The sequence below is a fragment of the Sparus aurata genome, chromosome 17, assembly GCF_900880675.1.
Source record: "Sparus aurata chromosome 17, fSpaAur1.1, whole genome shotgun sequence".
NCBI lineage: Eukaryota > Metazoa > Chordata > Actinopteri > Spariformes > Sparidae > Sparus > Sparus aurata.
This window is the reverse complement of record NC_044203.1, coordinates 35,259,580-35,273,992: the sequence shown is the minus strand read 5'-3', so window position 1 is coordinate 35,273,992 and position 14,413 is coordinate 35,259,580. Positions and strand designations below refer to the sequence as shown.

Sequence of the window (14,413 nt, the reverse complement as noted above, 5' to 3'; positions counted from 1 at the left end):
TCCTCTGACACACAACTGTACTCACACTGACTGTCTGTACTCACACTGACTGTCTGTACTCACACTGACTGTCTGTACTCACACTGACTGTTCTGTGACTACTTCTAGTAAGATCTGTGGAACTAAAGAACCTTTAATGTTGACAAAACACTGATAACATGTGATACCGAGTGTTTGAACTCTCTGATTTTGACCTAAACGTGAATATTTTCTGTTTTTTCCTCTGTGACAGAAAATCGAATATCTTTGGGTTGTGGACAAAACAAGACTTTTGAAGACGTCTTCTTGGAAACACTGACTGACATTTCCTTTGACATGTCCTGACAGTTCACAGACCAGACAACTGATCGATTAATTAATTGGGGCAATAATCAACATCCACAGCCCTCTTCAGGACCACAAAGTGCCAGTTCACACACACACACACACACACACACACACACACGGAACTGCTTTAGTTGTCATGGTGACAGCCATCTGTTTAATACTGATAAAGCAGCATGACCACCAGAGTTCAGATAATTCATCCTCAAAATAATGTTCATTGCTTTGCTGAGATCAAGTCGAATGTTCTGGGTATTTAAAAAAAACAAAACGAGCCTCACTTCTCTGTTTGGACTCTCTGCTTCAGTAATTCAAGAGAGAAAGGTTCAGCTGGGAACCCTCGACGTGAACCCAGAGTGTGTTCAGACATCCTTCTGATCATATCGTAGAAACTACTGTGTGTTGTAGATATAGTAGTGATGATACTACTATCAGCTTCACTGACGCTCGGCTGTTTTCATTTGTGTTATCGAACAAACTGGCCATCATCTACAAAACAATCGGTTTCTAAGACCTTCATAAAACGAGTGTTTGTCATTCTGCTCCTGATATCAAATGTGCAGAGGAATCCCTAAATATTAGTTCTTTTGTCACAGATATACACATATAGATATGCAGGACTGCTGATACGTGGAAAGCAGAAACACATTAAATCCATCTAGTTTTCCTTGCAGTCCAAGTGCAGCTCTGTTCTGCCCTCCACAGGTCAACAAGGTGAAATACACTTGAAGTTTTTCCTTCAATAAACACAGCGAGAAAGCTTTATCTCAACCGCACCTCTTGGCTCGACATCGAAGGTAAAGGTTTGTTGACAACACTGATAACACGAACAAACAGCAAGTTTCAGCGTCCGGCGACACGGACAGGATGTTTGAACTTCACGCCAATGTAAGAAAATACACCACCATCTGTTATGTAACATAATTACAGCTCTTTTTAACTGTTTTATAAAATTCGAAAGTAAAATAATATCTATTGGCCTCCAGTTTTGTTTTTCCTGCAGCATCTGATAACGCCGTTGCCCACGTCGCCTGGACGACAGCCAATGTTTTGAGTGCCTGAGGTTCCAACTGTCATCTGGGAAGTGCATCAATGACAAGGTGAGACGGATCAGGTATCTGTCTGATTGAGCTCAGCAGGTGTTTGGCTGAGCGTGGAGGGTTTATTCTCAAGTGAACTTCATCAGGAAGCATCACTCAGGCCTTTGGACATGAAGAGGAGTCTCTGGGTTTTGGACTGTTGGGTTAAAGAGGCAATTTGAAAACATCACTTTGGTCTCTGGGAAACTGGAAGATAATTTCATATTTTTAATTTCAAAAATGTGCTGGGAAATTAAACTATTTCAACTGAGCAAACGTCTGTTAGCTTGTGTCAGTGTGGTGCTGCTGCGACTGATCTGACCTTGGCACAGAAAGGCTAGTTTATGACTAACATACATGTCTGACGTGACGCACATCTCACATGTTTATCCACTGTCTGTCTAATCATAGTACCTGAACGTACTCGGTCTGGAGACTGATCTTCCACTAACAGTAATAACACAACACAAACAATCTGTTCTCTCACTGATTACAGCTTTGGATAGAAAACAAGTTCATCCTTCAGCTCCTTTAGGGACGAAACTCTCATCCAACACAAGCAAAACACCGCCTGCTTGCATCATAGGCTGCTCCTGATGTATGCTCAAGGGGGGAAAATGTCAGTTACTTCAAGCAAAAGTGTCAAAGTGTCAAATGCATATAACATAAAGATGAGTTTGGACTTATGTGTGCAAACAAACAAACACAAACAACCAGCAGGAACCACTACAGAGTCAAGCTGTCCGTCTGCGGTTCACAAAACCACCGTGGTTTTTGGCTCCGAAGCAAAGAATGTGTTTTGTTTTTAAACGGTGATTAAAGTATTTCTGAGATGACTCAGACGAGGTTTAAGTGAGAGTGACAAAGCTCACGCAGCAGAGGAATGTCCACGTACAAGTTCCACACGGGGCTGAAAATCAAAGCATAACGGAGAAGCTGCTGTGATGTTCCAGACTCCTGGGGTTTGAAGCGGATGTTTGTGCTTCTGTAGAGTCGGACATCATCAAAAGCAGATGGCCTCAAGTTTCCATGCTGAGGGTCGTGACAGGAAACGAGCTCCCTGTTTCTATCCTGAAGCCGCTGCGGCTTCTACATCCCAACAACTCATCGTGTAGTTTCATCCTTTCTCCAAAGGACTGGATGTGCAGAAGAGCGGAACAAAACAGAGAGAGAGACCGGCTGACAGGTTAACACAAATTACTGGCAGCATTTACTCCAAAAAACTACATGAAATCAGCCTCTCTTTTTCATCTTTTTGGCTCCGTTTGTGAAACCAAATCACATCAGCAAAGACAGAACAAGAAACAGACTTCTTCTTTTGCTAACTCGGTTGCTGATATATGGAAGTCAGCTGATGGTCTGATCGAGTTGAGCACATCAACAGTTGCGTGTCTCATCTCTTCTCATCAGGTTTCACAACTTTTATTTCAAAAACTGGCAGTTTGAAAGTTACAGTTGCTAAATCAACAATGATGAAAACATGCCGGCAAGCCCAGGTAGATAAAATCCAACTTCCGAAACTCTTCATTATCAGTCTATGTTCGTTAATGCATAAACCAGACATGCAGCTGTGACCCAGCTTCACCTTTCAGACTGTCGCAACACATCAGAGATAAAAACACACTAAAAGTGACATAATGAGAGGAGGTTACCTTACAGGGGAAATACAAGCAATAAATCAATTAATGTTTCTCTGCAGCCAGAAGTCTGAGGGGATTCCTCTCAGGTAAATGAGGTGTTGTGTGGGCGGACAGTGTGTACAGATATGCAGCTGTATAGGTGGAACCAAATGACTCAGACATGAATCATATAGAGATACAGTATACAGCAACGCCTAGTAACGTCTGGTTTGAAAGTGTTACATCAACACAGCACGTATTAAGAATTATTTTATGAGGAATGAAATATGGACATGCACTGATTGGTCGATTAATTGATTAATTAAGAGCCAGCTACTTTGAGTACAGGGAACATTTTCTGGTTTCTTTCCTGAGAAAGACAAATCGACATTTCGGAAAAAGAATCAGATAAGAATTCAGGTTTTTCCACCTACATCTGCTGTTAGGGTTACAAATGTTGACATGTACATTCTCCAAATGCCAACAGATGTTCTTAAAATAGAAACAGAAACCTATAAAGTTATTGTTGTACACAAATGACAGAGAGTCATACAATCAACGACACGGACAGTTCTGGACTTGAAATTGGGCTGAAAATGGCCTTAAAACAACATTGTGATTATTTTTTTTTTGTTGTTTAAATCGTGATACACAATCTTTTTTTAGAATTCCTCAAAAGAACAGCAAGAATAACAAATCAGTTTGCTGTAAAACCAAAGAGAGACACAACTCCTGACATATCGCAATATAACGATAACTAAGGCGATATACGGTCTCATATCATGATTACAATACAATATCTATATATCGCCCAGTCTTAACTTCACACACAACCTGTTGTTGTTATTTCAGCAGTTTTGTGTGGAATGTCGCACAGAGACCTGGTTCCTGTCGGACAGGTTAGAAAGCTGGACAAAATGTGCTTCTGTAGCTTGCATAACCTGCATGCTGGCTGCCCAACAACAGACCTGCAGCAGCAGCAGCAGCAGGAGCAGGACAAAGCTGTCTCCATGACAGTGAACGCATCACGCACACAGAGGGTCAGCTGTCAAAGCTTCCAGCTCTCAAACAGAAAGGCTGCGGCTCTTTCTGTCGGACAGGATCGAGCTGATGACCTCTAAAAACAGCTGCTGTTTTAGGGGAACACTCGCGGCTGCGCAGAGCATCGTGCCGCTCTACTACTGTCAAAACCCGAAGGACACCGTGTCACATATCCGGTAGTGATTTTCAGAATAAGGGCGCAGTTGTTAAAACTCTATAGTAATTGCAATGTATTTAATGGCTTACTGGTTCTCTCTGGTTGTTATTGATTAATGAACACATATTAACTAAAAGTGCAGATGTTCAAATTAGAGCTAAGATGATTCTAATCAATTTGTTGTGTATTAAACTATTTTGATGGTCATTTAAAAAAAAATTGCTCCAATAATTCTTTGATTCCAATGTGCACATTTAATGGTGTAACTGTCATAGTTTTCCATTATCACATAGAAACTTTTTTTCAAAGCGAAAGCCAGCATGCAAACCCGGGTGTCGACCGGTATGGAGTTTTCCAGGCTGCTACTAATACTGACTATTAGAAGAAAAAAAAAAAGATAGACTGATGACTGATATTTGGGGCTGATATCCATCTGCAGCAAATAACCAGACTAACAATCAAAAAATGTTGAATATCAGCCCAATAATCGTCCAGGGCTGATAATCAGTCTCCCCCTAATGCAAACTAAGGCTGGGTATCACCAGGTACTTCGAAATACAAAAACTATCACGATATTTAGTCCACGATAATGATAATATCACGATACAGCGATTCCGCGATAACCGATATAGTGTAAGAAATTAAATCCATGATACATCACAATATCTGTGTCCCTGAAGGAATTCATAACTTACTGACTGCACTGAATCCATTTCACAGGAATTACAAAACATTGCCGATCAATTTCACATGAATGACAGCCAAGTAAAACAAAGTGTATACTGCACAGTGGCTCTTCTTAACACACACTCACACACATACACTGACCGCAACTTAAATATTCTAAAATATTGATATTTGGCATCAGTGGATCGATAACGTACCTCAAGACGCAATATCGCAATATATCGTAGTATCGATATTTTGGTACACCCCTAATCTAATGCAAACCCTTCAAATTTTTCAGACTGAATGTAGCCAGAGTTCACCGTATGACCCAGAATCGATGGCAACTCATTCCTAATAACACTGTAGTTAGTTGCTCTAAAAAAAACAATGTCAATAAAAGGTGTTATCTTAAGTCAACGGCTCCGCGCTCTTATTTTGAAGGTACACCTCCCCCGCTTCCTCTGTCTTATCTGCCTCTGGCTATCTTGACGCAGTATGTCCGCCTCCACTCACCATCTCTATGATCCTGGTTTTCTTCCCCGCTCGCTTCTTCTTGGCGACGATGTACTGGGCCAGAACTACGCCGCCGAACAGGGCGCAGACGCTGGCGCTGGCCGCTGCTCCAACCTTCACCACGGCCGTCCTGTCCATGGCGGTCCGCTGCTCCTCCAAACCAACCGCCGTCCGCAGAGTCCCGTGCGGTCCTGCCTTCTGTTCGCGAGCGCCTTCCTACTGGTGCATGCACGCAGCCGAAGATCCTCTATGCTGCGCGAGAACACTCACTCTGTGGAAATTTCGTTTTGGCGGCAGGATTAACAGCGAGGCAGAAAATAACCCCACATTATTGTAAACACATTATACTTTTACTGTAAAGTGAACCGAAACATGACATGAGCTGCTGTCAGGAAACAAAAGCTCCATAGACCAAAAACCAGATTTGTACGTCACTTAGCAACAACACGTGAGCTAGCAAACCGTGATGTTACACTCAGACAAGCTAACATTTAAATCTGGATCTTTCTGAACGTATGTATAAAATAAACTCACCTTGTTATGACGACATGAGTTATTTCTGTCTGTTAGAAGTTTAAAAAAAGAAAAGAAAATGAGCTCTCTTCTTCCACCTCTTCAGAATTCCCCCTGCCCCGTTTATTTCCCGTATCACCTTCAATTTCAAAATAAAATGCTTCCGTTTGTACAAGAAATACCAAAACAAAAGTCGAAGAAAGTCCACAGTAATGTCAGAAATACTATTTATTCAGTGTTACTTAGTATATTTACTGTAGTGCACTGACTTTGTTTTTAATGTATACCTTGCACACATTTCTATACATTTCGAAAGATCTTTTCTTGCATATAAAACATAAATGTAAAGGACGACGTGAGAAGAAAAAAAAAATAAACAAACAAAAAAAAACATTGTTTCCATAAGTAGTCCAATATTCTTATACTGTTGAACTAAGTGCTTCCTAGACTACTTGGATGAATAATATGAAGTACTTTTACTGTGTACTTTTCGAGTAATCCTGTGTCGAAATCCTTAAATAATGATTATGAAAACTTTGTAATTTAGTTTATTTCTGACCAATAAATAATGTATTAATGCTGATGTTTATTAAACAATTAGTTAGATACTATATTACCATTTTCCGTGACATTTGTTGTCTGTCTGTGAGAGAGAGAGGGACAAAATGTCAAACAGCCATGGAAATTAGACTGACCCTCAGTCGTACTCTTTAACTACAAAATACTTATTAAAAACAAACATGGGGAACATTAATATTTGAGAGGCGTTTCTGCCTTGATGGATAAAAGAATGTTTGTGAGTTTGCTTAGTTAAAGAAAAAACCTCCTACTCGTATTAAACACTCAAAAACTCTTTTTGCCAAAATGATACATTGTGAGCGACAAGAGATTCTGAATGAACTGATGTGGATTGGGAACGATGAAGGAACAACAGCGAGTTAAGAAAACTGGCACTGTTTGTTCTCCTGCAGACATTAAGTTTGGGGTTTAACCCGATAGATTCTGACGGTCGGTGGTGCTCTTGTGTTTAAGTGTGTGAGTCTGTTTGAGCAGCATTTCCTACTGATCTGATAGAAAACATTTGACAACACCAGGTTTGTAAAATCAGTTTGACTCATTTATTGCTTCATCACAGACGGACAGAAACCAAAGCAGTCTGTGTTGTTGAGGATGTTCAGGAGTCTCACAGCCTGAGGACAGAAGCTACGTCAGCGGTTCCTTCTGGTTCTGTTAGTCTGTTCAGTATTCTTTGAGCTCTGAGCAGACACCTCACCTCTCCTCTGTCACTGATGCTCTGTGGATGGATGGATCACCCGCTGCAGAGCCTTCCTGTCCTGGGCCGAGCACCAACCAGACAACATGTCCGTCCACAAAACTTGATGACAGGAAATCAGGATTCAGTTCAGGAAACCGTCGTCCAGCTCGTCCTCAGCAGCCGGTTCCTCTGCCCACACTTTCAGCTCCTGGCTGCTCTGGTTCTGGAGAAACCAACAGTGACCATCAGCACTCTGCAGATATATCAGCCATGTTTGATCCCCCTCGTAAAGTCCAGGTGAAAGATACTCACACTTTCCCTTCAGCCTCCTGTAGCAGCTCGTCTCCATTGTTTGGATCGTCTTGTTCGTCTTGGTGATTCGTCCTTTCAACCGTCCGTCACCTGCAAGATGAGAAAGAAGAGCAGTGGTAGTTTCACGCCTCTTTGTGCAGGTTTTGTGTGTATTTGTGGACGTTTTTGTGTATTTGTGGAAGATTTTAGTGAATTTGTGGCGGTTTGTAGAGATTTTGTGTGTCATTGTGAAGGTTTTTTGTGTCATTGCAGAGGTTTTTGTGTATTTGTAGAAGATTTTAGTGAATTTGTGGAGGTTTTGTGTCATTGCGGAGGTTTTCATGTATTTGTGGAGTTTTTGTGTGCATTTATGGTTATCTTGTGTGTCATTGTGAAGGTTTTTAGTGTTTTTTGTGTATTTGTGGACGATTTTAGTGAATTTGTGGAGGTTTATAGAGTTTTGTGTGTCATTGTGAAGGTTTTTAGTGTTTTTTGTGTATTTGTGGACGATTTTAGTGAATTTGTGGAGGTTTATAGAGTTTTGTGTGTCATTGTGAAGATTTTGAGTCTCTTTGCGGAGGTTTTCTGTGTCATTTAGGAGGTTTTTGTGTATTTGTAGAAGATTTTAGTGAATTTGTGGAGGTTTTGTGTCATTGCGGAGGTTTTCATGTATTTGTGGAGTTTTTGTGTGCATTTATGGTTATCTTGTGTGTCATTGTGAAGGTTTTTAGTGTTTTTTGTGTATTTGTGGACGATTTTAGTGAATTTGTGGAGGTTTATAGAGTTTTGTGTGTCATTGTGAAGGTTTTTAGTGTTTTTTGTGTATTTGTGGACGATTTTAGTGAATTTGTGGAGGTTTATAGAGATTTTGTGTGTCATTGTGAAGATTTTGAGTCTCTTTGTGGAGGTTTTGTGTGTCATTGTGGGGGTTTTGTGTGTCATTGCGGAGGTTTTTGTGTATTTGTGGAAGATTTTAGTGAATTTGTGGAGGTTTTTGTGTGTCATTGCGGAGGTTTTCATGTATTTGTGGAGATTTTGTGTGTCATTGTGGAGGTTTTGTGTATATTTATGGAATTTTTTTGTGAATTTGTGAAGTTTTGTGGAGTTTTTGTGTGTGTATATGGTTATTTTGTGTGTCATTGTGAAGGTTTTTAGTTTTTTGGGAGGTTTTTGTGTGTTTGTGGAAAGATTTTAGTGAATTTGTGGAGGTTTATAGAGATTTTGTGTGTCATTGTTAAGATTTTGAGTCTCTTTGTGGAGGTTTTCTCTGTCATTGTGGAGATTTTGTGTGTCATTGTGGAGGTTTTGTGTATATTTCTGGAATTTTTTGTGAATTTGTGAAGTTTTACAGAGTTTTGTAGAGTGTGTATTTATGGTTATTTGTGTGTCATTGTGGAGGTTTTTAGTGTTTTTGGGAGGCTTTGAGTGTATCTGTAAAAAGTATTTCACATGTGTATACACTGAGAGCCACAACATTAGAACCAGTGACAGGTGAAATAAATAACATGGATGATTGTGTTCCAATGCCATGTTCGGCTGTGAAGCCATGAGTCCTAGCATTCATGTGGATGACTCTTTGACAAACACCAGTCACCCAAACACAGCTGCAGACCGAGTACACCCCCTCATGGCAGCAGCACTCCTTGATGGCAGTGCCCCCCCTGCAGGACAACGCGCCTGCAACGCTGCAAAAACTGCTCAGGAACAACCCGAGGAACGTGGGAAAGAGCTCAAGGTGTCAACCTGGCCTCCAGATGATCAAGATGATCAATGCTCACTTCACTTGTCAGTTGTTTTAATATTGTGACTGAACAGTGTAGATATCTCTCTATAAAAGCGACTAACCTCTGTCTGTCTGTGTGTGTGTCTGTGTGTGTGTGTGTTCCTCAAATATCTCTGCGGATCAGGATCAGACTGACCTGAGAGTTTCAACATGGCTGCTGCGTGGTTCAATGGTGTGCTATTTCGCATTTGTTTGGACTGCAATGACACCGTTAATAAATTATTTCATAAATGCTTTATAAATTCCACGAGCATTGTCCACCGGAGCCACCACAGTCACGTGCGCACCAGAGCCAATCACTGCATACCGTAGCCACGCGCGCACCAGAGCCAATCACTGCAGAGCCCACCGCGACCCCCCACCTTAAGAAACAAGCAGACTTATACCTGCAGCGGCGCGAGCTGGACCGGGATTTTGCCGGCGGTTCGGTCCCGTTCTGTTCTGTGCATCTAAAATGACTGTTGTGGATTAATGAGACTAAAAGAGTCCGGATCGAGTCTGTTCGGGTCTGAGAAGATCCGGAGACGCGTGGACAACAAAGTGGAATCAGATCTGTGGATGTTCGTGTGTAGCTAGCTGCTAGTCGCTAGCTGCTATCCGCTAGCTACACAGCCCACCTCCCGATCGAGGCGATGGACCGGACTCACCGGCACGTCCAAACCGGACTTAGGGTAAATAATGTCCGCCACGTTTTTTCGCGAACATTGCCGTCACGTTTGCTTTGTGTCTGGTGCAGGAAGAAACGGTAAAAATGTGCTTTTGTCGCGAAAGTGTCCAAGCAGCAAGTTTGGTTGTTGAGGAACAGGAAGTTGTGGGAGAGACGTAAGCAGATGATTGACAGGCAACGACGGTCAGTGTGTAGACAGCGATACTGAGAGTTGAGAGATTTGTGACATTTATCGTGTTTGGAGTGTATAGTTAGTGTGTTATGTAGTGTTTAGTGTGTAGTGGAGTCGTTTTTTTGTTTAATGAGTCAAAACAATTAGGAGACTGCTGAATGAGCATTGCCTGCATTTGAATGTAAATAGTTACATGTAACTTTGTACATTTTTAAAATGTATGCACATATAATGCAAATATAAATTGTTGTTTATATTATAAGTTAGGCCTGGGCGATAAACCGAAAATTTACCTATACCGAAATTTACGACAATAACCGACGTCATTTTGGCCATGTCGGTATATTCGGTGTCATAGGCATAACATCCACTAGGGACAGGGGACATGTTAGGTCCACTTGATTAATCTACCCCGGCATATACCAATGTGCTTATTTTACATTAATTTGATGGCAAACTCCACCCGCTGATGCGACACCAGCTATGCCAGGTTAGTAATCAAGTGAACCCACTCTCGCTGTGAGTCGCGGACAGTTTGTGTAATGATGCTGCGTTCAAAGGCTGCAACAGGCCACTGTCTTCGGCCGGGCCGGTCCATTGATCAAACATTTGTCTTTTGTTTTTTATTCACTCAAAATAATGACTGTATTTCCAGCTAGAAAATGCGCATCTCTCTCCTCCCTCCATTGTTGTTTGCATTTGTGTCTCTGCGTGGTCTGACCCGTGAGTGTCCTCATGCTGGAAAACGTGAGTGTCTCGCGTACGTGACGTCACTCCCCGAGACGCAAGAAGAAAGCAAAAATATATATTTTTTACTAAGGAAAATGACAAAACTAGTAACGCGTTACCGGCATCACCGATTGTGTAGCTTAAGTGCAACATGGAGCATGAAGATGTAAAGGAAAAAATAAAAACAGTAGAATTAATTTTGAGCAAGTTTGGAGGAAAGTCGGAGGTGTGACTGTGGACCCATTTTCAACAAGTCGTGGGCCGTGATAATAACATTTGTCGGCTTTGTTGAGTGCATTAAGTGCGGCACTTGTTGCATTATTCATTAAGATTTCTGTAGTTCAAACAACTCGCAATTTTAGTCGAGAACGTCAGTTATAACAGCCCACGTATTAAACAGTTGTCGGGTTTAAATCGGTCTCGGGCTCATAATTACATTCAGTGTGTCGGGCCGGACTCGGACACAACGTGCACGGGCTCGGGTCGGGCTTGATTCTAAGCTCTACTCGGGTCCAGCCGCGACTTTACTGAGGTTCACCCAGTGTGAGCAGCAGGACGACGGTCAGCTCACCTCCCAGAACATGGCACTGAATCGCTGGAAACTGATATAGGGACTGTCATCAAATTACTTAGCATAAATATATTAATACAAAATAATTGCAGTTCTTTCAATATCTTCCATGACATGTGACCCAGTGACTCCAGCAGCAGATTGTATTAGTAAACTGGACGAATGAGACACAACTATGTTTATTGTACTTTAGTGCTTCCTCTATTTTATATGAATATTAATATGCAGAAATCTAGATTTTTTTTCTCAATAGCTTCCATGTCATGTGACCCTCTGACCTCTGAAACAGATTCTGTGTCTATCAAAAATATATAATGAGAAAATAGTGGTAAAAAAAGTTCTCTAATGCTCAAGAGGTAACATATTATTAAGCAGCAATGTCAGCTTCTCTACTATTTTGTCTCATGTCTTAGATTCTGATTCTGAAGTCCTCAAAATGTTTATTTATTTACATCCAACCTCTTCCACCACCTGCAGTACAACCACGTGATTCAATTCGAAGAAATAAAAAAAGCGAGAAGCGAGAAGCTTAGAATTTGTTTATAAGGGACTGTATATTTTATACTTTTAAACTTCAGTTGTTCAGTTGTTGTCATTTCAAGTAATCTGTGCTTTTCAGCTGTTCAATTGTGTGCCTATCAGTTGTTCTTAACTACTAAATAAATAATATAAATCTTAACTACAATGTAGTTTTACAGTCCTTTAAAGTGGCATTTCTGTAAATACACAGGATTTTGTGTTTTTTTTTTAGGTGCGGGGGGGGGGGGGGGGGGGGGGGGGGTTACTTATCGTTCATTTATCGTTATCGAGGTGAGTTGCTCAATATATCGTGATATTGATTTGAGGCCATATTGCCCAGCCCTATTATAAGTAATACAAAATGGTTTGTAAACATATTTGTGGTTTTCACAGTAAAAAAATCGAACATTTTCTACTCGAATTTTATGTTTTTTTGTGATTTTAGGTCCATTGTGTTAATACAGTATCACAAAATAAAAAAATAACTCTACAGTCACATGTGAGGTTGTGCTAAAAAAAATAATGACACCAAGTAAATAGTTTTTAATAGTCAAAAACGGCCAATTATACCCTGGAATATCGGATTTCACAACAAACCTAAATATCCCTGACGTCCCATGTTCAAACACAGCCTCATTTGCCCATCCATGAAAAAGCTGCTTAACCTCCCACTTTTCTATAGGAATACATTTTTCTTACGGGCACTGAACTAGTACATTTTAAATAAAATATAATCATATATATATATATATATATATATATATTTATATTTCCTCTCAGTAAACAAAACCCATTTAACATGTTGAACTGAAACAATGCCAGTTGCCAACAACATAGCAGTTAGTAAAACCCATTTAAAATACTATTTTTACTTCCTTCTTTTACTTCCCATTGAAGTTACTTTTACATCGCTTGTTTGAAAATTTGTCTGCCTTTTTAATTAGTCAAACAGAGAAAGAGGGAGGGAGTCTAGTGTCCCAACAGAGACACTGTAGTGGCTTCTGCCACCCCAAACTGTCGGTATTCAACGACTTGTGAATGAGACTCTAATGTGCTCTAGAATCATTTACTGATCCTAGAGTAATAATGAACAGCAACTGACAGATCTCACACTTCCTGCCTTTAATTTTTGCACCTCCATTGCACTGACCTTGTTGGACCAGGTGTCTCTCCTCTCCAGGTCTGATCCCCACACAGGTCAGAGCTGTTCCACCTGAAGCTGAAGACACGTCGCACTGTTCACCTGGAGAGAGGAGGAAGTACTTTAGTATAACATGATGACTACGTGTGTGGGTGTGTGTGTGTACACATATATACACACATATACACATATATATATATATATATATATATATATATATATATATATATATATATATATACACACACACACATATATATATATATATATACATACACACACACACATATATATATATATACATACACACACACACACACACATATATATATATGTATATATATATATATATATATATATATACATATACATACACACACACATATATATATCTATATATATATAGATATATATACACACACACACATCACACCAAATGTATTAAATCCTGAGAACATTTAGTGCTTTATACTTGAGTGATATGATTTTAAAGTCTATCTTTTGACACACAGGGAGTCAGTGCAGTGATTTAAATAACACATTAAACCAGAACTGAGACAAACACACTGAATCCATTCTGTGCATATTACAATGAGGCTGCATATTGTGTGTTAAACTACTTTAGCTGCTCAAAATGACCTTCTAGATGCTGACATACTAACATACTGAGACATTATTAACACAACACATGGAGCCTGTTAGCTAACTGTGCTGTACTCAGATATTCAGCTGTAACAATGCTAACAAGCTAACATTACACAGCAGGATAGTGGCGTCATGCTAACACTTTCCAACAGACACACACGTTCGCTAACTTGCAAACCTGTGTGAAATACACGACGATTAAATGAATCAGACGTCTTTATAAGCTCGTTATAGTGTCAGTACCCGTTAATAAATAGGCAGCTGAGGTGTTTACCGAACGGTGCAGTGCATCTGCAACAACTTTAAAGTCAGCTGGCTAACATAGCATAACATAACCACTCACTCAAACTGACCAGCAAACGTTAGCTGACCAGATTTCATGCCGTTCAAAATAATAGATACATTTAAAAAAAAAAAACGTAATGCTTCATGCCGAATTTACCGAAACTATCGACTTGTTTTGAAATAGTGACCAGCGTTTAATTAACTGTGCATTATTCATGTAAATAACACGGCAGAGATAAAATGGCAAAAATCACAATGGAGTTTGGTGCACCGAGCAAAACATAAAGTCCATGGCGGATTTAATTGATGTCGTTGGAGGTTTATGTTCCAGCCGAATTAACCTCAACACTTAACAGTTAAATGAGACGTCTTCAGCTTCTGTTCAGAGTTATTTCAGAAACACTGATCCAAAAACAAATCTCAAGGACATGAGAGGGAGG

At 40.2% G+C, this 14,413-nt stretch overlaps 1 protein-coding gene and 1 long non-coding RNA gene across 2 annotated transcripts in view; both read right to left on the bottom strand.

Moving 5' to 3' along the window:
- Nucleotides 1-6,063, bottom strand: part of nt5c3a (5'-nucleotidase, cytosolic IIIA) — a 15,296-nt gene extending 9,233 nt beyond the window's left edge. The window contains exons 1-2 of the mRNA XM_030394519.1: nt 5,937-6,063; nt 5,403-5,673 (exon numbers count right to left, since the gene is read on the bottom strand). Coding sequence (XP_030250379.1) covers nt 5,403-5,540 — 138 coding nt within the window. The 5' untranslated portion in view covers nt 5,541-5,673; nt 5,937-6,063. The remainder of the gene's footprint in view (nt 1-5,402; nt 5,674-5,936) is intronic.
- A 956-nt stretch (nt 6,064-7,019) lies between these two features.
- Nucleotides 7,020-7,685, bottom strand: LOC115567878 (uncharacterized). The gene is made up of 2 exons (XR_003981289.1): nt 7,483-7,685; nt 7,020-7,393 (listed from the first exon to the last, which is right to left on the bottom strand). It is a non-coding gene; the product is annotated as an uncharacterized LOC115567878 (long non-coding RNA).
- Nucleotides 7,686-14,413: the final 6,728 nt, after the last annotated feature.